Source organism: Hevea brasiliensis, chromosome 15 (assembly GCF_030052815.1).
Source record: "Hevea brasiliensis isolate MT/VB/25A 57/8 chromosome 15, ASM3005281v1, whole genome shotgun sequence".
NCBI lineage: Eukaryota > Viridiplantae > Streptophyta > Magnoliopsida > Malpighiales > Euphorbiaceae > Hevea > Hevea brasiliensis.
The window spans coordinates 43986712-44009732 of NC_079507.1; the positions used below are offsets into that span (position 1 = coordinate 43986712).

Here is a 23021-nt window from a genome sequence, read left to right on the forward strand (position 1 = left end):
ATTTTAATAAAGTTAATAAAGGATCTTTGGATGTTGGAGTCACTTTGGGGTAAAAGATTTAAGAGAAAGGGAGAGAAAAAAGAGAAGAAGGGGTGGTGGAAGTGTTCGTGGTCGGGTTTTGCGGGAGTAGATGGGAGAAAGTGAGACAAGTGGGGCTTCTCCCTACTTTTATATTAAAAGGAACTTCAACAGTTAAAGTTGCCTGTTACAACAACTTCTTCCTTGGCCAACCTTTTAGTTACTTTTATCATTAGACTTGTTTCTCCGCCCTCTTTTGACACATCTCTCCACTTTGAACACACTTTTCAACTATCCTTGGTGGTGGGTATTACACACCGACCATTAATTTGAGGGGGTATGCTAATAAGGATGCCATACCATGGTTTTGAAGTAAGACTATATGCCATACCATAATATGGATGACTAGACAACATGCTACATTTACTATGGAAATAATGTGATTAAATCTGCAAATATATATGTAATTATGTTGTAGATATAAAGAGAGAGAGAGAGAGAGAGAGAGAGAGAGAGAGAGAGGGGGGGGGGGTGGGATGTGTGCATGAGAAAGAGGAGGGAGTGAAAGGGAAATAAATATTATAATTTAGTGTTATTATAAGGGTAATAATATGTTCTTTTAGTGTCTTTAATTATTAATTTAGATAAAAGAACTTATTTGTTGACAAAATTAAACTACAAGGACCAAATCATTCAGTTTTCAAACCATAGGGATACACTCATTAATTATGATAAATTATAAGGATTAGACAGTAATTTACTCTTAAAATTTTAATTAGAAATTGGGCTTGGCTGAGCGAGTTTCATTTCAAAAATTTTTTGTCCACATAAACGAGCCCAATAGGCCCATGACCCCTCTCCACAAGGCGCGTATCAGAGCGGTGAAACAGTATTTAGGGTTTCGCTGTTACCTCCATAAATACGGAGAGAACATAACAACGAGATATGAGTTTACAGAACAGCGGTGTCTTTAGGTAAATTGGTTACCCTCGAATTCTCATTATTCTCATCTCATGCTGTTGTCTTTCTCTTGTTTTCTCGTTTGGCTTCTGTGGCTTCTCTGCTAAGAAGAAGAATTGTCGTTCAAGTGATGAGAAAAAACTGCAACAATATGATGGATTCATTCCATGATTCATGGTATTTAAGTCTCTGATGATTGATTCTGTTTAGTTTCTTCTTCTCTGATTTCCTTTTGTTCTTTTTGAATTTTTTCTGTCAGTTAAATGCTTTTTTTATTAAAAAAATTAAATAGAATTTTTTTGAGATATGATGAGCAATCTTAATTGGTCCGTGTTTCTGATTTAACCGTGACTGATACCCATTAAGCACACTCTGATCTCTTAATTTTCTTTTTCTAAAATTTATTTTCCAGGTTTCGGATTTTTTTGGTTTCATTTCTAAGGGAATCTAATGAGCTCTGTGATTATATGCCCGATTTGGGCTATATACGCTATTCTGATTCATAACATGAGCAGAAATCTGAGAAATGAGAGCTATTTCTTCTGCATTTTCAGTTTTGTTTCGTTTTTTTTTTTATGTACTGTTTACTAATTTTAATATTGAATAATTGAAATGTATATACAAGCTTCTGCAGTGATGAATTTATGAAACAATTCACATGTCAGACTTCAGAGATTTTTTCAATCAGTGAGAAGAAAATTCATATTTCTGAGCAGAGGTGATATTTTTTTTGTTTCGAATTTTTATTGCTTGTTGGATGCTAATTAAATTATGTATATTTTATTTCTGACCGCAGATTTAAGTACATAGCATTGCAGGAGAAATTCTATCTATGGATCTGGTTAAACATTAAAGAATAAGTGCGATTAAAGTTTGACTTGAATCTGATCAAAACATTGAACTTGGTTTGATTTTTCGGGTTTAAATATTTTTTTTTGTTAAAATATATTTTTTTTTCCAATCTTAAAAAATAAATTGAAATTTGATTAAAATTAAAATTGAATTGAAGTTAGAATAAGGGGGTTCTTAAATTTGAATTTTTCATTAAGGATTGAAACTGGAATAAATCGACTTCTGCTTTAGGGCATCCCTGGACTTCCATAAAGAATGCCCTACTTTCTATTGGAGTAAGAACTGATCTAGTTTCCAAATTTGTTGCCAAAATCATTTTTTGGAATTTGGAGACGTGTTAACTTGAATTTGAAATTCTATTAAATATCACTTTTGGGTTGTTGTAAATTTCACAAAATATGATAATTTTAACTATAAATTTAGTTACTACAGATTTAGATATCAGAAAATGATCTAAATGTTGTAGGGGTAACAGCCTGTTTTCTGATGGCTTTTCCTTGCCCTACCTGACAGAGGACGGACTTGTCTAGTCCAAAAAGTGTTTCTCCCTTTCCGGTCTTTGAGACTGGGTTGAGTGGTCATTTTTTTTTTCAAAGATAGAAATGACTTCCGTTAAAGAGAAACGAGATTGAATACAAAGCTCTGCTGCAGGGCAGGTTACAAATGAAGCTCTGGTCTTGCAAACATTTTTAGGCTAAGGCATGGGCGATCCTGTTGCCGTCTCTCTTCAAGAAGCTAAAATTAACATTGGCAAAATATCGTGATAAAATGTGGGTATTATGAATGATGTCTTGGATGTTTGGAGGTCCGGGAGCTCCTTGGAGAGAGTGGATAACGATTAGAGAATGTTCAACCTGAATCCTGGAGACACCTATGTTCCTAGCCAGGATGAAAAGCTTTACGGCTTGCCAAACCTTTTTAGATCAACGGATCTGATTGAGAGGCAAAGATTTGGCACGACCGATACACACATCTGCTTAAATGATCTCTTGCTACGACTGCTATTGCACCCCAATTTCCTTTGCGATCAGTTGCCTCATCAAAGTTGAGCTTGAGATAATTTAAAATGGGAGAGCTCCAATGGTGGGAGCAGAGATTGCACACTCTGAGGTTGGGTTTTGACTTTGAGCTTTCATATAATCCAAAAAATTATTTGCTGCTAAAGATGGAACCTCTTGAAAACTACAGCACTTCTGGTTAAAAATGAACTGATTCCGAGTCTTCCAAATGTGCCATAATACAAAAACTGCATGAATGATCAGATCTTTCCCCTCGTTCACAGTGCGGAGGGATTTGGAAGGTTCAGATCAGTAGTCCATCAACGTTTGCACTTTGAAGCAGAGATGATTTAACTTGCAACTGAGAGTGCCACCAAATAGCAAAAGATATCCGGCAAATAAAAAATAGATGGCGAGAGGTTTCAACTTGTCCACAGAAAATGCAATCCTCACTGAAATCTTGGAATTCATCTATATAAGTTTGCATTGGCCGGCAACTTCTCTTTTAGTAAATTCCAAAGAAAGATCAATATCTTTTTAGGTAGGTTTAGCGTCCAAAAATTCCTCCGAAAAAACGGCATTGTTTCGTTGGGACAATTGTCCTGGCCACTAGAAGAGGAAGAATTATTTTCTTCTTTAAGCTGAACTGCTATTTTGTATCCAGACTTGACTGAGTGCACCCCCCTCTTGTATGTCAGACTATTCTGTCCTCTCTTCTAAATCTGCTTATTGGGATAGCTAAAATGTGTCTCGCATCATCCTCCATGAAATTTTCTTTGAGCAAACTGACATTCTTAACTATTTGCTCTTGGATCCAAAAGTTGCAAGGCCCAAACAATTTAAGTGTTATGACTATCCTCGACTCTTAATGGGTGAAGGAAGGCATTAGAACCCAAACATCCTCTTTACACAAAATAGATGCTCCATTGTCAATGTGCCAACGAGATCCTTTCTGAAAAATGGAACACTCCCATAGGATGCTTTGCCAACCCCATGACGCTCTGCTGCCTTAGCGCGCCTGCAGCCTGCAAAAAAGAAGAGTTCAGGAAATATTTTCCTTTTGACAGCCTTGTCAGAAGGGATATGGGGTTAGCTAAGATACGCTAGCTTTGTTTTGCTAATAAAGCTCTGTCAAAACACTCAAGATCTCGAAAACCCCCATCTATTCTTAGGCTCACACATTTCATGCCATGAAGTCCAATGCATTTTCCTCAAATCTTGGTTGTGGCCCCACCAAAAATTTACATTAATCCTATTGATTTGATTGCATAAACGCTGACATGGCATATACTGGAATTACTCTGCTACAGCTTTTATCATGACCTCTTTCCCTTCTTTGGATCGCAACCTTTCTTTCCATCCTACTAGTTCTCAGATTAATTCGATCCCTAATGGTAGCAAAAGCTTGATGTTTTAACCTTGGAATCTCCTCTAGAAGGCCTAAGAATTGATCATGAACATAGATGTTTTGGATTTCAAGATGAGAAGTAATGTTATTCTTCAAATAAGGAGGAGTGTTGAGGCTAAACATGATGGCTAACTTGTCAAGGTTGATAGAATGGCCACTATTGTGGTTTTGTTACAGATAAGAGCTAAAGGTGAAGGGCCTACTTGTTCCATGTGGAACCCATATGAGTGATATATTATTGTTTGTTTCTTGTTGTGGAGGTCTTTCTCTGGCAAGCAAACTTCTGGAGTGTACTCACTTAGAAGCTGACTCTATTAAAGAGCTTCTAGCAATCATCCTCCTTAAAGTTGCAATCCTCCTTACAGCTGCTTCCCGATGTCCCATGGTTTTGTGTTTCAATTGGATTTGGATTCTTGCCTTCACTCACTTGTAGTCATTGAAGAGCTTTCTTGGGATATTGTTCAAGATTAGCCTTGAATGCCCTTAGTTTTTATTTGGCAAATTAACACTGTCTGATGACTAGCCTTTAATGTTTGAGGCAGCGTGGTTTTCTCGTTGCAGTTACCTCTTGGTTGATGTTCTAATAGGGTTTGCATGCTGGCTTCGTCTTGTGGGTTATAGGTTTGTGGGAATCATTGTCTTAGGCCATGGATTTGTTTGTAATTTTAGGCTTGGACTTCTTTAGCTTTCATCAAGCTTACTGTAGCGTGTCTATTTTTGAATGATACGCTGTAATGTTTATTTCTACCTCAATGCAATCTCTGTCTTTTGATTAAAAAAAATGTAATTCAATATTATGCAATCTTACCTTATGATTATTTTGGACAATATAAGTTTGAAAGTTACCTACTTAATAGACAGTAACTGTCAATTGCCTGAAGGAACTTCCCTTCCCACTAGGTCACGCCTCTTGATTTGTCACTTTTTCTTTAGGACATTAGTTTTCTAGATGCCAAATAGCAAAAATATCAATTATAAAAAGCTCTGAGCCAACAATGGACACTGAACCTAATCTTTAGCTGCTTATTTTTCCCGCACCTATCTAAAAGGTAAGTTGATGTGAAGCTCAAGAACGATGCCTTGAAACCCATGTACAGGTTTAGTTTATAATCTCAAGAAAGTCAAAATCAAGTTCAAACACCAAGGAATACCTTGACCTATCAATTATAGAGAATTGAAAGCCAAGATAATTCAAAGATAGAATTGAGAATTCTTGATCTAAAGTTTATAATCAAACAAGAACCAAGAATATCAAGATTGTTAAACCCTACAAAATTAATCACTCTTGGAGAATTTAGTTTAGTTCAAGAAAGAATTTAGGAAAAATCCCTCTCTTATATTAATTTTAATCAAAAGTAATATTCCCTTGAAAAAGCATTAAGTTAGCCTTATATAAGAGACTAAAACCCTAAATTTCTAAACTAAAAAAAATAAAATAAAACCTTAAAAACTAATAAAAAAGGTTGGAGTGGGTTGCTCTCCTATCTAAGGCCAAAAACACATAAATAAGGCCCAAAACACATAAATCTGGCCATAATAATTAAATAAAACTATTTTTACCTGTCCTAGATAAAAAAAAAAAACACACTGAATTTGCATAGAAACTCGTCAATTCTGTCCAAATATTTCTTGATCATCTCCCACACAAACTTGGATCAAATTAAGCCATTTTCCATCTTCTTGTAATTCAAATTTATTGATTGTATCTCTATATTTGCCTTCCTGTGCAACTGCTTCCTCAATCAACTCTTGCATCTTCTCAACTCTAGTCTTTGTGATTGGAGCTTCTTGTACAATTGCATCTTGAATCATCTCACAAACATTCCTATGATCTTGTTGTTCATGTTGATTTTCATCATAAGCACTATTTGGTTAGAATTCAACTCTCTTAATTTAAAAATATAATTTGATTTATTTGGTGATTTGAAAATAATAATAATTTTAGAGAAATTGAATAAACGGAAATGTCAAAATAATTGTGTTTTTTTTTTTTTTTTTTTTTTTTTTTTTTTTTTTTTTATACAAAGGAGGGCTCACAACCAAGAAACAGAAGAATTAACCAGACTGAACAAGGCGAGACATAGCTACCCCCTGCACATCCTCATGCAGAAGACCAGTAACTATAGCAGGAGGGACCTGCAGAAGCTGATAATGATCTTTAGTAGTCACCTCTAAATTTGCAAGAACATCTGCCACTCTATTGGCCTCACGATAACAATGAGATAAAGCCACCTGCCAAGACCACTTTAATAATCCATGAATTTGCACCAGCAAAAAGGAATAATGAGCATTAGCAGCCAGGCTTCCCAAAATTAAATGAATAGTAGCCAATGAATCCATATCCACCTCGACTTTCCTATACCCAGAATCCCAAGCCAATTGAAGACCAAAAAGCAAAGCAGAAATCTCAACAAGCATAGAGTTACAGGTACCCAAACGAAGAACAAAACCCTTAAGCCACCTGCCACCATTATCTCTTAACAAACCACCCCCACCACCTCTACCTGGATTCCCTTTACAGGCACCATCGACATTCAACTTCACCCACCCACTAGCAGGAAAACTCAAGAATAAGAAGAATTAATCTTGCTCCAAGCAGGCACAATACCACTTAAATAAGAAGAAATAGCAAAGCATTTAGACTCTAAAGAAAATGACTAACCTCTAAAAATTTCTTCATTCCGCCATCTCCAAATCCACCAACACGTGACAAACATAATTTGACTTGGAGAAGTTGACACAGAATAAGACATCTCCAGTAAATTAACATGCTCAAGCCACAAACACAAATCCACATCCTAGGACTGAAAATCGATCTAAGAAGAGCCTGACATAAACTCTCACCAAATACCCTGAACAAGAACACAGTCTCTAAGCAAATGTCACAAAGATTCAGCTGTATTACCACATAGAGCACACATAGGATCTTGAGTAAAACCTCTTCTAACTCTTTCACAATTCGTAAGAACCCAACCCTGCATAACCAACCACATAAAAAATTGAATACACTGTGGCACCTTAACCTTCCATAATAGAACCCATTTAGAATTAGCAGTAGCAGACCTAAGCCCACCAATTGAACGATAAGCCGATTTGACACTAAAACAACCATTAGGAGTAGCCTTCCAAGCATAAACATCCATAGATTGAACATTAGATTACAAATGCACAGCCTCTATCATTAAACAAATCTGCTCATCAAGAAATAGCCTAATAAGCTCCCAACGCCACCCATTAGAATCCCAAAAATGAGAAACAGAGAGGGAAAAAAGATGGTCGAGAATCACAGTTTGAGCATTTTGAAACAATGGACCAATTCCCACCCAATCATCATTCCAAAAATCAGTAAACATCCCAGACACAACTACTTGAAAAGAACCAGATCGTAAAGCCTCCACAGAATGAAGGATACCCTTCCGTAAATTCGAAGAAGTAGTTCACGAAACCATACGATTAAGTCCATGTAATCCAGCTATATACTTATTTCTTAAAATAGAACACCATAAAGCACCATCATCTGAAAGCAGTTTCCAACCCAATTTCATTAGAAAAGCATCATTCATTATACGATAAGTCCTCACACCCAAACCCCCTTGATCCATAAGCTTAGTAATAGTTTCCCATTTCACAATAGGAACATGATGGTGATCACCAACATTCCCCCAGAGGAATTGACGAACTCGCTTATCAAAAGCATCATAAACTGCTCTAAGAAGCAAAATAGTCTGCATTACATGGTTAGGCAAAGCAGTCAACACAGACTTAATAAGGGTAAGATGACTCGCCAATGATAAATATTTTATCTTCCAACCAGCTAAATGCTCTTTTAAACACGACAATAAAACATCAAAAGAAGCCTTAACCACGCTTCCATGAAACACAGGCACCCCCAAATAAGAACCAATATCTGCTGAAACCCGTATACCAGAGAACTCGCTAATATTCTGCTATATGTCCACATCCACATTGGAAGAAAACCAAACACTAGATTTAGCCACATTAACACGTTGACCAGATGCAGAGCAAAAAAGGTTTAAACAATCCATAATAACCCTCATCTGGTCTAATGAAGCTTCAGCAAAAAAGTAACAAATTGTTTGCAAAAAAGAGATGTGAGATAGTAGGACCACGATGGGAATACATAAATGGATGCCAAGCATCAAAAGAAATTGCCTCCTGAATACAATGACTAAGCTTCTCCAGGGCCAATACAAGCAAATACGGAGATATCGGGTCGCCTAACCGCACCCCCTGAAAAGGAGCAAAACCATCAGAGATCAATCCATTCCAAAGAACTCTCATAAAATAAGAACTCAAACATTGAGAAATCAAGCTCTGCCACAGCTCTGGGAACCCTGCTTCTTACATAACATCGAGTAAAAACTCCCAACGCAGCCTATCATATGCCTTCTCTAGGTCTACCTTAATCGCCATCCAACCCTTCTGACCCAAACAATGGTGCATGGAATGAGCAATCTCTTGAAAAATAACAACATTATCATGCAGATGCCGCCCAGGAATGAAACTACTTTGAAGAGGAGAAAGAAGAGAAGGAAGCACCTGTTTGATCATATTAGCCAATGCTTTAGTAATAACTTTAAAGCTCACGTTGCATAGACTTATTAGACGAAATTGTGAAATAGACTCAGAAACTTCCACCTTAGGGAGCAAAGTAATAAGGATATCACAAGCACCTACTAGTAAAACACCATGATTAAGAAAAGAAAGAGCCATATTAACCAGATCAACACCAACAATTGTCCAAGACTTTTGAAAAAAGACTGCTTGAAAAACATCGGGACCAGGGGCTTTGTAAGAATCCATATCCCATAAAGCTGACTTAACTTCCTTAACTGTAAATGGACTAGAAATAAACTCCAAATCTGAAGAAGAAATAACAGGAAATCTCAGAGGTAGAGACGCCAAACCAGCGACAACAGAATCAATTGTATATAAATTTTGATAAAATTCCACAGCCATATGTAAAAGCCTCCTTTAATCTGATACCCAACTACCGTTACTATCTTTTAATCTAGAAATATGCTTCTTCAAACCCTTTAATACCGCACTAGCATGAAAAAATGCAGTATTCCTATCCCCATAAATAATCTAACGTTCCCTGGATTTTTGAAACCACACAATCTCTTCTTGGTCTAACACTAAATCAAGGTCTTTCTTTAATTTCAATTCCAAAGCTCAAAGCCCAGCATGCTTCTTACTATCCATAACACATTGAATACCCTTAAGTCTTGCCAACAACCTACGCATTCTCTGATAGATGTTTCCAAACACATTCTGATTCCAAGACTTTAAAGTAGTCTGTAATGAACCCAAACCCTCAACAAAGGAATGATGACCCCTCCAAACCGATTGAACCACTTTCAGAAAACTCGGATGAGACAACCAAGTGGCCTGAAACTGGAAAGGAAAAGAAGAATACCTCAGAGAAGACACCCCCACATCCAAAAGTAAAGAACAATGATCAGAAACTATGCGCTCCAAATGCGACAGAGAAGCATTTGGGAATAATAATCTCCAAGGAACATTAGCAAAGGCCCAATCAAGCCTAGTCGCTTGAAAATTTGAAGCAGAAGGACCCCTGGACCAATTGAACTGAAAACCAGAAAAATTAAAAGAAACCAAACCCAAGGAATCAATCCACTATCTAAACCGAGTCCACCTTGTAACCACATAATCACCATTACTAGTAGTCTCAGTAGGATTCATACACATATTAAAATCACCAGAAAAGGAGCCATGGTAACTGAAGATTAGCCCCAAAAGCTGCCAACTTGCTCATAAAAAAATTTCGATAATTCTCGAAAGGATTAACATAAACTATAGTAAAAACCCATCGCCTATCCATACAATCAGTCACAAGAACCATAAGAAACTAGGAATTCGATTGAAGAATAGACAAATTGCCAACCAAATTCATCTAAAAGAGCCAAATACCTCCACTAAACCCAACAGATTCCATACGCACCAAACAATCAAAACCCAAATCATAAGAAATATCATCAGCTATGTTCCCTGAAATCTTCGGCTCTGCCAACACCAGAATCAAGGGTTTAAACTTGCACTTATAATCCTTTAAAAGACGCAAAGAACATCTAGACCCAATACCATGAATATTCCAAACTACAATGGACAAATGATCCATAAAATAAAGTTGAGATGTAAAAAGAGACAGGGCAAAAAAAAGCCACTTAATTACCTGCCACCCCCTCTTGGCGGCACACAATAGCCTTATAATTGGAAACATCCCCATCAACCATATCCGTACTTGAATTAGGCAGTTGCTCATCATCATGAAAGCCTCCATCCGGTGGAGCTGTTGCCATACCTCCATCTAGATCAAAAATCTCAATACCATCACTTACTTTTCGAGCTTCAATAACGCCAACCCCAGCTCTACTCACCACTAACTGATGCGAACCCATTACCGTCGCGACAATAGATTTGCGAGAGGAAAGAGAAATGGAAGCTACTAGATCAACCGAAGAAGCAACACGATTACTATGAAAATTTGTTGTACCAGGGACCTTATGGGTACTAATAAATTGTTTACCCTTTGACCCAAGAACATGATCTGGCTAAACAGGATGAGATCCATCTGAAATAACAACTACAGAAGGCATTTGGGCCTTAGACTCTGGATGATTTGGCCCAGTAACTGAAACTGTCTGTTTGGATCGAATGGAGCTCCCATTAAAGTCCTTATGAGAAATGCCCTTATGTGCCTTGAATCTAGAAGATCCAGTCACCAGTACAGGATCCTGATTTGGAGTAAGATGATTAACATCCAAATCTAATTCCTCTTGATCCTTTTCTGTAATTTCTGCCACTAGCGTGTCATACAACACTTAAAACCTGGAACCAGTAGTTGTTTGACCTCTAGTACTTGACTTTGACATATAATGACCCTTCTCCACTCCCTTAGACTTAGGGACAATATCTTCCTTAGTAACTGGTTTATGTGAATTACACTTAGATGTACGCTTAGCAATCATCCAAGGTCCAAATTTATCAATCACCTCTGGCTAAATCACCACTTCTAGCACTAGAGGAGCACATTCAACTATATTGTTTTCATGGTTTTGCTCTGAAGAACCTCCATACACCAGAGCATCACTAGGGGGAACACAAGAAGGATAATCCTCTCGCCTATGGCCATACACACCACATTCAAAACAAATAAGATTAATCCCTTCATATTCAATTCTGCAGATCCTGCGTCGAAACTTAAACTTAGATAACAGAGGCTTAGAAAGGTCAACCTCAACGCGTATTCTAGCAAATTTACCATGGGACACACCAAGAGTTGTATCATTAATATGAATCGGAAAATCCTCTGACCTAGTCTCCAAAAAAACGTATGAGAATCAAACTCAACAGGTAAATTAGGAACACAAACCCATACCATTGCCTTTTCTATCTATGCCAAATCAGGGTCAAAGTTAGGACGCCATTGACGAACAGTCAAATAATGGCCTACCACCATCCAAGGACCATCAAACAAAACCCTCTCATATTCATTCTAGTTGGAAAAGCAAGCCATAAAAGAGCCATTTGTCAAATCTATCAATTCATTGGACTATGAAAGCCCCAAAGTGTTCTAAGGCAATTTTAAAGATACGCATACCCAATAAATCTGCCTAGAACCTTGAGAATAACCGTAAACTTCCATGGCTGCTGCAAAACCCTCTTCCCTATGTTAGTGAGACGAATAGTAGGACACTCTGGGTCATCCTCCAAATCTACGTCACCATCAGAATCATCCTCTGAAACATAATTATCATCCAAAAACTCGCCAGTCCTACTCTCATGCATCACAATATCTCTTGTCGACACCATATTTTGGCCGATCACCGAAGTCAATGAACTTTGAAAATCAACCCCCAATCGACATTCTTTGGTTACAAGTGACTCGATCAGGAAATAAACCGATCCCGCATCTAGTCGAATGCTTACCGATCTCTCAACAAAGGAGATCAAACCAATATCAGGTCTCCATGCCATCCAATCTCATTTCTAATCTCTCGTCAAAGGAGATCAAACCAATATCATGTCTCCATGCCATCCCGTCTTATTTCCGATCTCTCCTTTATAAATATTATGGAAAATCATTTAATAAAGTTAAGGTTTCAGTCCGATTTAATGGTGTTTCCGATCTTAAGTATTCAAATCAAGTTTCCAATTTTAATGATCTAAAGTTCTATCCGGTATTTGGTCTCGGCTTAGGCCGATCTCACGGTTACAATGTATTTCCGACCTCTTATACTTAGATTAATAATCTCTTCTAAGTTTGATGTCCTAATACGTTCAAACAATCAAGCATTCATACAATTTGAATACTTTTCGATCTCATTAAGAAGTTGAACAAAAGGAATTTCATTTCATGTTAAAACAAAAGGTTACAAGTCATTCGGCTGGAGGGTCACCCCCAGCCTGTTCTCCAGGTACATTAACATTTCGCTCATTCTCCCTCTCTCTCTCGATTTCCTCCTCGTACTCCTCTTCATCTTAAGGAGCCAGATCCACCATCCACGAGAAGTCTTCCCCAGGATAACGCCTCTTGAGCTCAGCCAGAAGATCGCTGTGGGCGTTCACATAAACACCAGCTTCCCTCGTTAAAGCCTCTTCTTCTTTCGCTTTGATTTCTTCGGTAAGGGGAGCAACATCAGCGGTTCGGAGCGCTCGAGCTTCTCCAAGTTCACGAGCCTATTCGGCTAACTTATCCTCATAGGATTTCATCCGACCTTTGATTTCAGCATTATAGTCATGGGCAAATGAAAGTTGGGCTTGGGCAGAAGCTGCTTCCTGGACCGCTTTTAGAATTTCTTGCTTCAGAAGATGAGCCTTTTCCCTGATTATATGCTGATTCACTAGGCTCTCTACGCTCAAATTCATCGTCTGAGCTAGGAAATTGTCAATGCTACCCGAGGTCAGCCTGTTCCTGTTCTCCTAGAGGCAGATGGAAGCTCCCAGAACTTTGGCCAAGCCCGAATTCTCCCAAACTGATCGGTTCTTCTCTAGGGAATGAATGAGGACCTGGGCACCTCGAGACAGGGTCCTCATATTAGGTTGGGAAGGCCCACCTTTCATACTAGAAGGAATAGGTGGAGGTGGTAGTTCCTCTTATCGAGGGGGAGAAGGAGCTACCTCTACTTCTGGGACCGGTTGTCCCGAAGGTCGGGACGAGTCTCCTGGCACTTCTCCTAAATCTCGCCTTGGCGTCTGTGATGCCGCGGCGATCTTCATTTCTTGTACCTTCCTGAAAACCTCCCTCTTTCGCTTCCAGCTCTCTTTTAAAGCATCACCGCCCGCCATACCTGCACAAAGAAAAGTCAGTGAGTTTGTTAAGGTTCAAAGATCAGAGATATAGAAGGTACCAGGGTTGAGGTCAGAGAGCTGAAGCTCGTATTCTTCGTCGGTGATTAGCCGCATCATCCAATACTTCAGTTCGGCCATCATCGCGTCAAAGCAAGAGAACTTTTGGGTGGACACCTGAGACTTCAACTCTTTCACCACAGCATCTTTGTCCTTATTTAAAGCGATCTTTTTTGGGATCAGAGCGACCAGATGTTGCCAACTCTGTGGAATGCCCTCAAAGCCGTTCCGAATCTTGCTCCTCAAAATGAAGAAATGATTCTTCCAATTCTTCAATGAAGAGGGGAGATCAGTAAAGAGAGAACAATTGGGCTTAGCTTGGAAGAACCAGAACTCATCATCCTTCCTACGGGCGAGCCTATATAGCTCGGTAAAGACTTTGGTTGAAGGTTCCAATCCCTTAGCTCGGCAGAGGCCCCGGAAGGCTATTAGAGTCCGCTAGGAGTTTGGATGTACTTGGGCTACCGAGACATGGTGAAACTTTAGGACGGCCTTGTAAAAGTCGTCCAAGGGGAAGTGGAGCCCAGCCTTAAGTTGCTCTTCGTACACTATGATAAGATCGTTCTCATCGAAGAAGTGATCGGCCCGGTGATCACCGTAGAATTTGATTAGTTCAAATGAGTCAATCCGCAGATTGTACTCCTAGCTTATAGTTTAAAGATCAGTTTCCCTCAAAATCAAAGGCAACTCATCAATGGGCAAGTTGTCTCTCCTTAAAGATCCCCCTCGCCTCGGTCTGGCAGCTGGACCGGTTACCAGAATGAGGGCCCTGCTGGTTTGACCACCTGATCTGATTATGTCACCCTCTTCTGAGGTCCACGAAACGTGGACAGAAGGCGGGCTCGCAACTCCCTGACCCTCGGCGCCGCTCATTTTTAGTGAAATAAAAGATGTTTAACTAAGAGAAGGATTAAAACCCTTATGTCATTTTCAGCATGTTTAACCAAAGTCGCTTGCAAAGTGCTGAAAATGACATAAGGGAGCAACTGACTGACCCTTCCCCTATTTATGCTCGTCTGAGCATTCAATGCTCACGAAGTCCCAAGTGGCACTTTGGTTAGCGGAATCGACCTGCTTTCTTGACACGTCGTGGGAAAGTTCCAAAAACACAATAATAAAATCGAATAAAATGAGATCGACTAGCTAGAGTTATAAGGTTGTGCGAATTTTCAGAGCCACAGATCGGTTAATGATGATTTAGTTAGAGATCAGATCGGATAAACACATCAGAGATTGGAAATTAACCAATGCGATAATTAAATAATAACCTTCAAATAAAATTTCATTTCTTTTCCAAAAGGTCAAATTACATCATTTGGGTGGTCTCAAGAGATCGGATACATCATTAAGAGAACCTTTAAAGGTTAGATTACATCATTTGGGCGATCTCTAAAGATCGGCGCTATATCCTACCTAGTAAGGCTATTATGTCAAAGCCTAGTCTTGTGGCTGAATCAAAAGATGTGTTTGATCAGAAAGCTAGCCATAGGCATCGGATAGATGTGCAGCTCAGATGGGGTGACTATGACTCTCATGATGGTGAGTGGAGTCATCGTCGATGTCATCAACCAGAACCGAGTTGCAGTCGAGACGCCCGATTTGGTGAGGAGCCAAATGAACTTCAAGAGGTGGTCACCGATATTAAGATGGAATTAAGCAGTCCTCTCGCCCGAGATCGGTTCACCGATTATATCGGTAGACCAATTTGAGATCGGCACGATCGACATTTTCGATCTTGATCGATAAATTAGTCCAGTTCCCTCACTGACATCAGATATGGTTCTCATGATTCTCCGATCACTAGGATCATAAATTTTCAGTCGATGAGCAAAGAGAACAGTTGGAAAAAGATCAAACGCAGTCACCATAATCGGAATTGTCACCGGAGAAGCTAGAACAAGAGAAATGGAGAAATGGAAGGAGGAGGAATGAAGTGTAGAGGAGTTTTCTCGCTGGTACATATATATAGGGGCCTGAGCATTTATTGCATACAGAAACCGAAGCGGATGCATCGATAACCGAAGAATTAATTGCTTTGACTAAGGTAGGTTGGGTAAAGAAGAAAGTTCTAGAATGGGAGAGATCAGGAAGAGGGGCACGATATGAGACAGATAAGAAAAGAAGAGGGTCATAATAGAGAGAGCGGAAGGAATAGAGATCGAAAAGCACAGAGAGGATGAGATGACTTCCAATAACTCTCTACATAATCAGAGCCGAGGTAGTTAAAGCATTGCAGGCGTGAGCAAATCTTCACCGCACGCCTCATTTGCAGAATCGCCCATATTGCTGACAAACGCCAAAAACAATTATGGCAGTTCTGTACATCACAATCTCTGTCATTGATCATACTTGTAAGGACAAACCTAGAGCCCTTGGATCAAAAGGTAGACGACAGGTCCAGCGCCTTTTATTCCTAGCCTTTGGATCTGTTCTGACAGGCAAGATCCTGAGTCGTTGGATTAAGAAGAGAAAGGAAAGATATTCTGAATAGGATCCCAGCCGTCCATTTTGATTCCCTTTAATTTTCAGACGTCTGATTATGTCCTTTTAAATCCAAACCTTCCGTCTCCCCAAGGGGAGATCTTGATGCTTCATTAGTAGCACCCGTTCCATATAAATATCTGCATGCAATATTGTAGAATGGACAGGACAAAAAAAAGGTGGTGGTGATTATAGTGGAAAGGCTCTGAAATTTAATTTAGTCTTGCTGCTTTGCCATTCTAAGCTTGCATAAAAATTGAGAAACTCTAGAAACTAGTTTTCTCGAGTATCTCCATTGATAGAGTTTTTAAATCCTGAAATCCTTCATTTTCAGTTTGTTCGTCACTCTACCACACCATTTTTGTTCAGTCTCGTCTTCATCACCCCAACATCAACACATTATTCTTTCAGCTTGATCTCATTCTGACCCAGTTTCTGTCGCTTCGGTTCAACTGCATTTTAACCTGGTTTTTGCAATCTCGAAGTAAGCATTGATCCTTGTATCACTAGCTTTCAACTCTACAATACTTGTGATCTCCAGAGTCAGTTTGATAGCCTCGACCTCACACAAGTAAGTGCCTAGACTGTCACTCGCATTTTACTTTCTTTGCTTTTATTCTTGAAATTTTCATTAAATCCAGTTATACCAAAGATCTTACGTAGATCCCTCCGGCCGATATTCATTCTCTTGAGTTTACTTTTTCCCTTCATAAGTTCACGTTATTTATGTGTTCTTAGTTTTTATTTCCTTCGAATATAGGTGTTTTGGTTGCGGGTAACTTATAGGTAATTTAGTAGTAATATCCTAATGTAATAGTTTCTTTTGAATAAGTAAAAATAATCAAAGAATGAATAGGGAATTAGGACAAAAGTCATAAGATCGGGCTACTAAGCGAGTATAGGAAATAGCATGATAGAGAGGGAATCGAGATAAGACCCCAGACTAGTAACCGAGAGAGATCGGATGTAGCCAGCCAAAGAGTTCGGATAAGGTAGTCATATACGAGATCGGTGAAAAATTCAGTCTTATGTCACGAACACTTTAAGAGGTCGGGGGAGAGTTCTTACCCGATCCTTATTCAAACAAAAACATGGAGATCGGAGGAGAGTTCTTATCCGAGATCCTTTATTAAAACTTTAAGCCGAATACTTTAAGAGGTTGGGGGAGAGTTCTTACCTGATTCTCATTCAAACAAAAATGCAGAGATCGGAGGAGAGTTCTTATCCGAGATCCTTCATTAAAACTTTAAGCCGAATACTTTAAGAGGTCGGGGAAGAGTTTTTACCTGATCCTCATTCAAACAAAAATGCGGAGATCGGAGGAGAGTTCTTATCCGAGATCCTCCATTTAAAATTTTGAACCAAAGAGGTTGGGGGACAGTTCTTACCCGATCCTCATTTAAACAAAAACACGGAGATCGGATGAGAGTTCTTATCGAGATTCTTCATTAAAACTTTAAACCGAATACTTTAAGAGGTTGGGGGAGAGTTCTTACCTGATCCCCATTCAAACACGCAGAGATCAGAGGAGAGTTCTTATCCGAGATCCTTCATTAAAACTTTAAGCCGAATACTTTAAGAGGTCAGGGGAGAGTTCTTACCTGATTCTCGCCTAAATTAAAACAGGGAGATCGGAGGAGAGTTCTTATCCGAAGTCTCCCGTTCAAAACTCTTAATAAAATATACCTAGAGATCGGGAGAAGTTCCCTGCCCGAGCTCTCTTAACAAAATTCAAACTAAATGACATGACCCCAATACATAAGACAATCTCACTCAAACACTTATTCACTAAAGGGCCACCTCACGAACTCGTGTTCCTCAGCAATCCAAGTTAAGTGAAATATCAAATATTCCTTTATTTTGCACAAAGGATTAATATCATTACTATCCCAATCCCCTAATTACCCTTTTAATTTATAAAACAGCATAACATTAAATTTGTTTACCCTCGTTAAGGGACTAGGCGGGGTGCCTAACACCTTCCCCGCCCGTATACGGACCCCGAATTTAGAATATCTGTTTTTGAAGTGGTTTCCTTTTGATCTGTTTTCACAAATGGTTTTCTTTAATTTCCCTCAAAATTAAAGTGGCGACTCTTCACTTTTCCCACTTCAGTGAAGAGCTTTCATCCAGGCGACCTCAAAATACCATGCGACATCTCTAAAGGACTTCTTACTCTTCTCCGTGCCATTATCAGTAGAACTATTGTCATGAACTGGAATAGAAACCTCCTCACTCAAGCCATTCCGAAGCTTAACCTTTTTACTACTTGATGCAGTTGATCAGTCTCCTCCGTGGATAGAGGTAGGGCGGCGTTGTCAGGGCTCATTGAGAGGATCCTTCAATATAATATTTTAACAAAGTTAAAAATAATTGTGTTTTATAATTTAGAGATAAAAGTTATGGCATATATGTGTCCTCTAATTTGCAGGAAAAAAAATTTAAATAAGTCGAAAAGATAATCTAAGATCAAAGTCTCCATTTGATGAACCGATTTATTTTCATTTTATCTTTTTTATTTGGTTTTGTTTAATTTAGATCCTATTTAGTTTTTAAGCTTTTAAACTAAATTGAATTAAATTGATTGATGTTCAATTCTAAATAAATATTTTAGAACTGTGAGTGAGAAAGACAAAAAATAGGATGTTAGTAGATTTAGCCCAAAGCTTGACCCATAAAGCGATGAATTAATAATTCAATTGGTACATCATTAAATATAAATAAATAAGTTTATTAAATTAATTTTTAATTTTAAAATAAAACCTTCAAAATTTATTAGATTCCATTTATATATATCTCCATAATATTTTTAAATTTTATATGAAAACATTCAAAATTTAAATACTATTATTAAATATTTTTATTTTCAATATTTGTAAGCAATACATGAAATAAAAATATTTTAAATAAATAATTATTTTTTTAATATTTATCTTAATTATATATTAAAATAAATAAACTTATTGTTTTATTAAATTTATTTTTATTATAAATAAAAGATAACCGCTAAATGATATCTTATTTGTTAATTAATATAAATATAAAGTTTAAATATTAAAATACCAATATTATTGATTATTTTTAAAATTTTGTATTGAAAATTGATGAATCATTAGACCATTGACTCATGTCCATTGACTCGCATGAGTCCTGACTCAGTTGTTATTATTATTATTATTATTATTATTAAGAAAATTTTATGATTACTTAATTTTATATAAAATATAATTATTTTATTAAGAATAATAAGATAATTTTATATAAATTTATCATTTATTTTATTAGATTTTTATAAAATATTTTTTTATAAATTAATTAATTATGAAAATTTTATTAATGTAAAAAAATAAAGTTCTCTTAAATAAAAAAATATGTATAATATTTAAAAAATGTAAAAAATGAATTATATATGGTAAATTTCGTTAAAAAATTATAGGAACAAGTTTAAATTTTAATTAAATATTATTTATTATACTTTTAAAAAATATTATATTTATTCTTTATAAAGAAGCTTTATTTATTAATGTTGAATTAAAAAAAAATTCATAATTAATTACTTTACTTAAAAAAATAATCATTTTATAAAAATCTCTTAAAATAAGTTATAAATTTATGTGAAATTATGTTAATTTTTATAATAAAATAATTATATTTTATATAAAATTAAGTAGGTATAGAAGATATTTATTATTGTTATTATAATTATTATTATTACCTTCTTTTGGTTCAATTTTGCGTGTGAATCACTAATTGGTCAATCACTGGGCCGTCGGGTTTAATAGGAATGGAAGGCAGGTTGTTTGATGCTTCCAGTAAGCTAGCAAGAAATAAAGAACTGAAGTACTGAATTAGGTCACCACACCAGAGTTGCTTTATTCTAATATTTAATTCTCCACATTGTATACACACACAGCGCAAGTGTGGCTCTCTATCCTTCCAGCTAATAATAATTTTAAGCCCAAAGAAGCAGAATGAGCGTGGTGGAGATGTTGACTCAGCTAGGCTCAGCAATTGGTGGCCTATTGCTTGCCTGGGCTATGTTTGAGCGATATTTTCCCCTTCAACTTCGCCGCTATGTTGATAGATATGGTCAGAAGTTGGTGGGTCTTTTCTATCCATACCTCCAAATTACCTTCCATGAATACACAGGCGACCGTTTCAGGCGCAGCGAGGTCTACTCTGCCATTCAAAGCTACCTTAGCGCAAACTCCTCCGAGCGAGCCCAGAGGCTCATGGCTGATGCTGTCAAGGGAAATCAGTCTGTGATTCTTACCATGGACGACCATGAGGAAATTACTGATGACTTCAATGGGATTCAGATCTGGTGGGCTTCAAGAAAAAACATCCCCAAAACACAGTCCTTTTCTTTTTATCCTGAATTGGATGACAGGAGATATTTCAGGCTCACAGTACATAGGCGTTATCGAGATATAATCACCAAATCTTATATAGATTATGTTGTGAAAGAAGGAAATGAAATTGCAATCAAGAATCGGCAGAGAAAGCTCTACACCAACAATTCTAGTAAGTGGAATCATGTGGTGTTTGAGCACCCTGCGACTTTCGATACTTTGGCAATGGCAACAAAGAAGAAGCAAGAAGTCAAGAATGACCTTATCAAGTTCAGTAAGGGGAAAGACTACTACACTAAGATTGGGAAGGCCTGGAAGCGTGGTTATCTCCTTTATGGTCCACCAGGAACTGGGAAATCAACTATGATAGCTGCCATGGCTAATTTCTTGAATTATGATGTCTATGATCTCGAGTTGACTACAGTCAAAGACAACAGCGAGCTTAGGAAGCTTCTGATACAGACAACGGGTAAGTCTATTATTGTGATTGAGGATATTGATTGCTCTTTAGATCTTACCGGTCAGAGAAAGCCAAAGAAGGAGAAATATGATGAAGAAGAAGAGAAAGATCCAGTTTCAAAGAAGAAAAAGGAAGAAGAAGCGGAAAGCAAGAAAGAAAGTAAGGTCACTTTATCTGGTCTTTTAAATTTTATTGATGGAATTTGGTCAGCTTGTGGAGGAGAAAGAATAATTGTTTTCACTACAAATTATGTGGAAAAGCTTGATCCTGCTTTAATTAGAAGGGGAAGGATGGATAAGCATATAGAAATGTCTTATTGTTGCTTTGAAGCATTCAAAATTCTTGCTCAGAATTATTTAGATATCGAATCCCATGAGCTGTTTGCAAAAATTGGCCAATTGTTGGAGGAAACGAAAATGTCACCAGCTGATGTTGCAGAGAATTTGATGCCAAAGTCAGATGATGAAGACGAAGAGACTTGTCTTAAGAAGTTGATTGCTGCTCTGGAGACAATAGAGGAAGAAGCAAAACTGAAAGAAGCAAGAAAGAAGTCTGAGGAAGATGCAAATTCGAAAACGGAACAAGAATTGAAAGAGAAAGACCAATTACCTATAGAAGATGAGAGGGACGATAATGACGTATCTAAAGAAATCAAAGATAATGGATTGATTTCAAACGGGAAAAAGGAGACTTCCCTTTGAATACCAATTGGGTTGTTGCAGAATGTAGATTTGTATGCAAGTCATCATGAATAAATAGATTCTTATGTAAGTGATCATGAATAACAAAGTCACAAATATACATCAGAATGTAGATTCCTATTCCTGCTCTCAAGGCCTTTACTTCAAGGGGCTTTATCTCGAGCTCTGTATTTTCAAGCAAGCGAGTTTCAACTCTAAACCTAACTTGGTGTTTGATGTGCTTCTTTAATTTTAGGTGCTCTCTTCTCAAAAATTAAGGAGTTGGATTTGTAAGCTATGATCACACACAAAGGATCATATAATATAATAGTATACTTTTTTTTTTAATAAAAAAGATAGATTTCATTAATAAATATAATGATATGATTACTAAGCCCCTGAGCCACACAAAGCCGAAGGGTTTTAATAAGAAAGAATCTGGGCTTAATGATAAAAAGGATAAAAACCAACAAACTAAGCCTAGCTTATGATGAGACTCAAATCAAAGGATCCAACAAGAGAAGGAGAAGTAGCCACCTATCCTTCAAGAGAGATGAAGCAAAACCTGAAGTGCCAGGGCCAGCCATCTACATCATGCAAGGCTGAAAAAGCAACAACAAGCCAAGCGATTTCCCTGCAAGGATCCTCCTCCATGTTCAATCAAACAAGAACCCATCAAAACAAACAGAGGCAACCATGACCCGTGGGAAAGAAAAATAGAGCTCTTGAATGGTAACCTCTGGAGGGGCAATAAATAGAGCTCACCAGCATTTCACGAGCCTTGAGGGTCCGCTTCCATGAACCATATAGGCTGAAAGACCCTGAAGATGCCTACCAGAAACCAAACGTACAAACCCCCATAGATCTAAGAAAGGAAGGTTGGCAAATAGAGACTCTGCAGCAAGTCTAGCAACTGGGTTACAAGTGTGCATTGTTGCTAAATCAAGAAGACAATAGGATAACATATCCACGATAGGGATTCCTCAACATGAGCACCAAATCTGCAGCAAAACTCGAACATGGAGTATTTATACCCACCAAGGGTGGGAGAGGGAGAAAACCCACTACGTACTTTGGGTACCCACTAGGTACTTTTGGGTGAAATAGATAGATCAAATCAATTGTTAATTCATTATAATTGGTTGCTAATGTATTTAGTAATCGATTCAATTGCTTGCAATGAGGCTGGTTGCTAATCGATTAGCGATCAATTAATAAATCGATTGCTAGTAGCAACCGAAAATCGGTTGCAAATAGTTACTAAAAACCGAATCAGTTGATAAAATAATCAAATTTAAAAAAAATAAAATATTTTAATAAAAATTATCGGTTGCTATTAGCCATCAAAATCAGTTACTAATGGCAACTAATACGTAATCTGTTGCAAAAAAATTGGTAACTTTAGTTTGATAAATTTGC

General features: G+C 37.6%; 1 protein-coding gene, 1 long non-coding RNA gene and 4 other non-coding genes across 6 annotated transcripts; all 6 read left to right on the top strand.

Moving 5' to 3' along the window:
• The first annotated feature begins 827 nt into the window (after positions 1 to 827).
• On the top strand, positions 828 to 1802 carry LOC110660563 (uncharacterized). The gene is made up of 2 exons (XR_002495956.2): positions 828 to 1155; positions 1391 to 1802. It is a non-coding gene; the product is annotated as an uncharacterized LOC110660563 (long non-coding RNA).
• On the top strand, positions 1099 to 1176 carry LOC131174336 (small nucleolar RNA Z199). The gene has a single exon (XR_009144584.1). It is a non-coding gene; the product is annotated as a small nucleolar RNA Z199 (small nucleolar RNA).
• On the top strand, positions 1280 to 1358 carry LOC131174265 (small nucleolar RNA SNORD18). Its single transcript, XR_009144513.1, has one exon. It is a non-coding gene; the product is annotated as a small nucleolar RNA SNORD18 (small nucleolar RNA).
• On the top strand, positions 1432 to 1513 carry LOC131174338 (small nucleolar RNA U54). Its single transcript, XR_009144586.1, has one exon. It is a non-coding gene; the product is annotated as a small nucleolar RNA U54 (small nucleolar RNA).
• LOC131174339 (small nucleolar RNA R64/Z200 family) lies at positions 1604 to 1697 on the top strand. The gene has a single exon (XR_009144587.1). It is a non-coding gene; the product is annotated as a small nucleolar RNA R64/Z200 family (small nucleolar RNA).
• An 18138-nt stretch (positions 1803 to 19940) lies between the features above and the next one.
• Positions 19941 to 21827, top strand: LOC131173879 (AAA-ATPase ASD, mitochondrial-like). The gene has a single exon (XM_058136500.1). The coding sequence runs from the start codon at positions 20082 to 20084 to the stop codon at positions 21621 to 21623; it is 1542 nt and encodes a 513-aa protein (XP_057992483.1). The 5' UTR covers positions 19941 to 20081; the 3' UTR covers positions 21624 to 21827.
• Positions 21828 to 23021: the final 1194 nt, after the last annotated feature.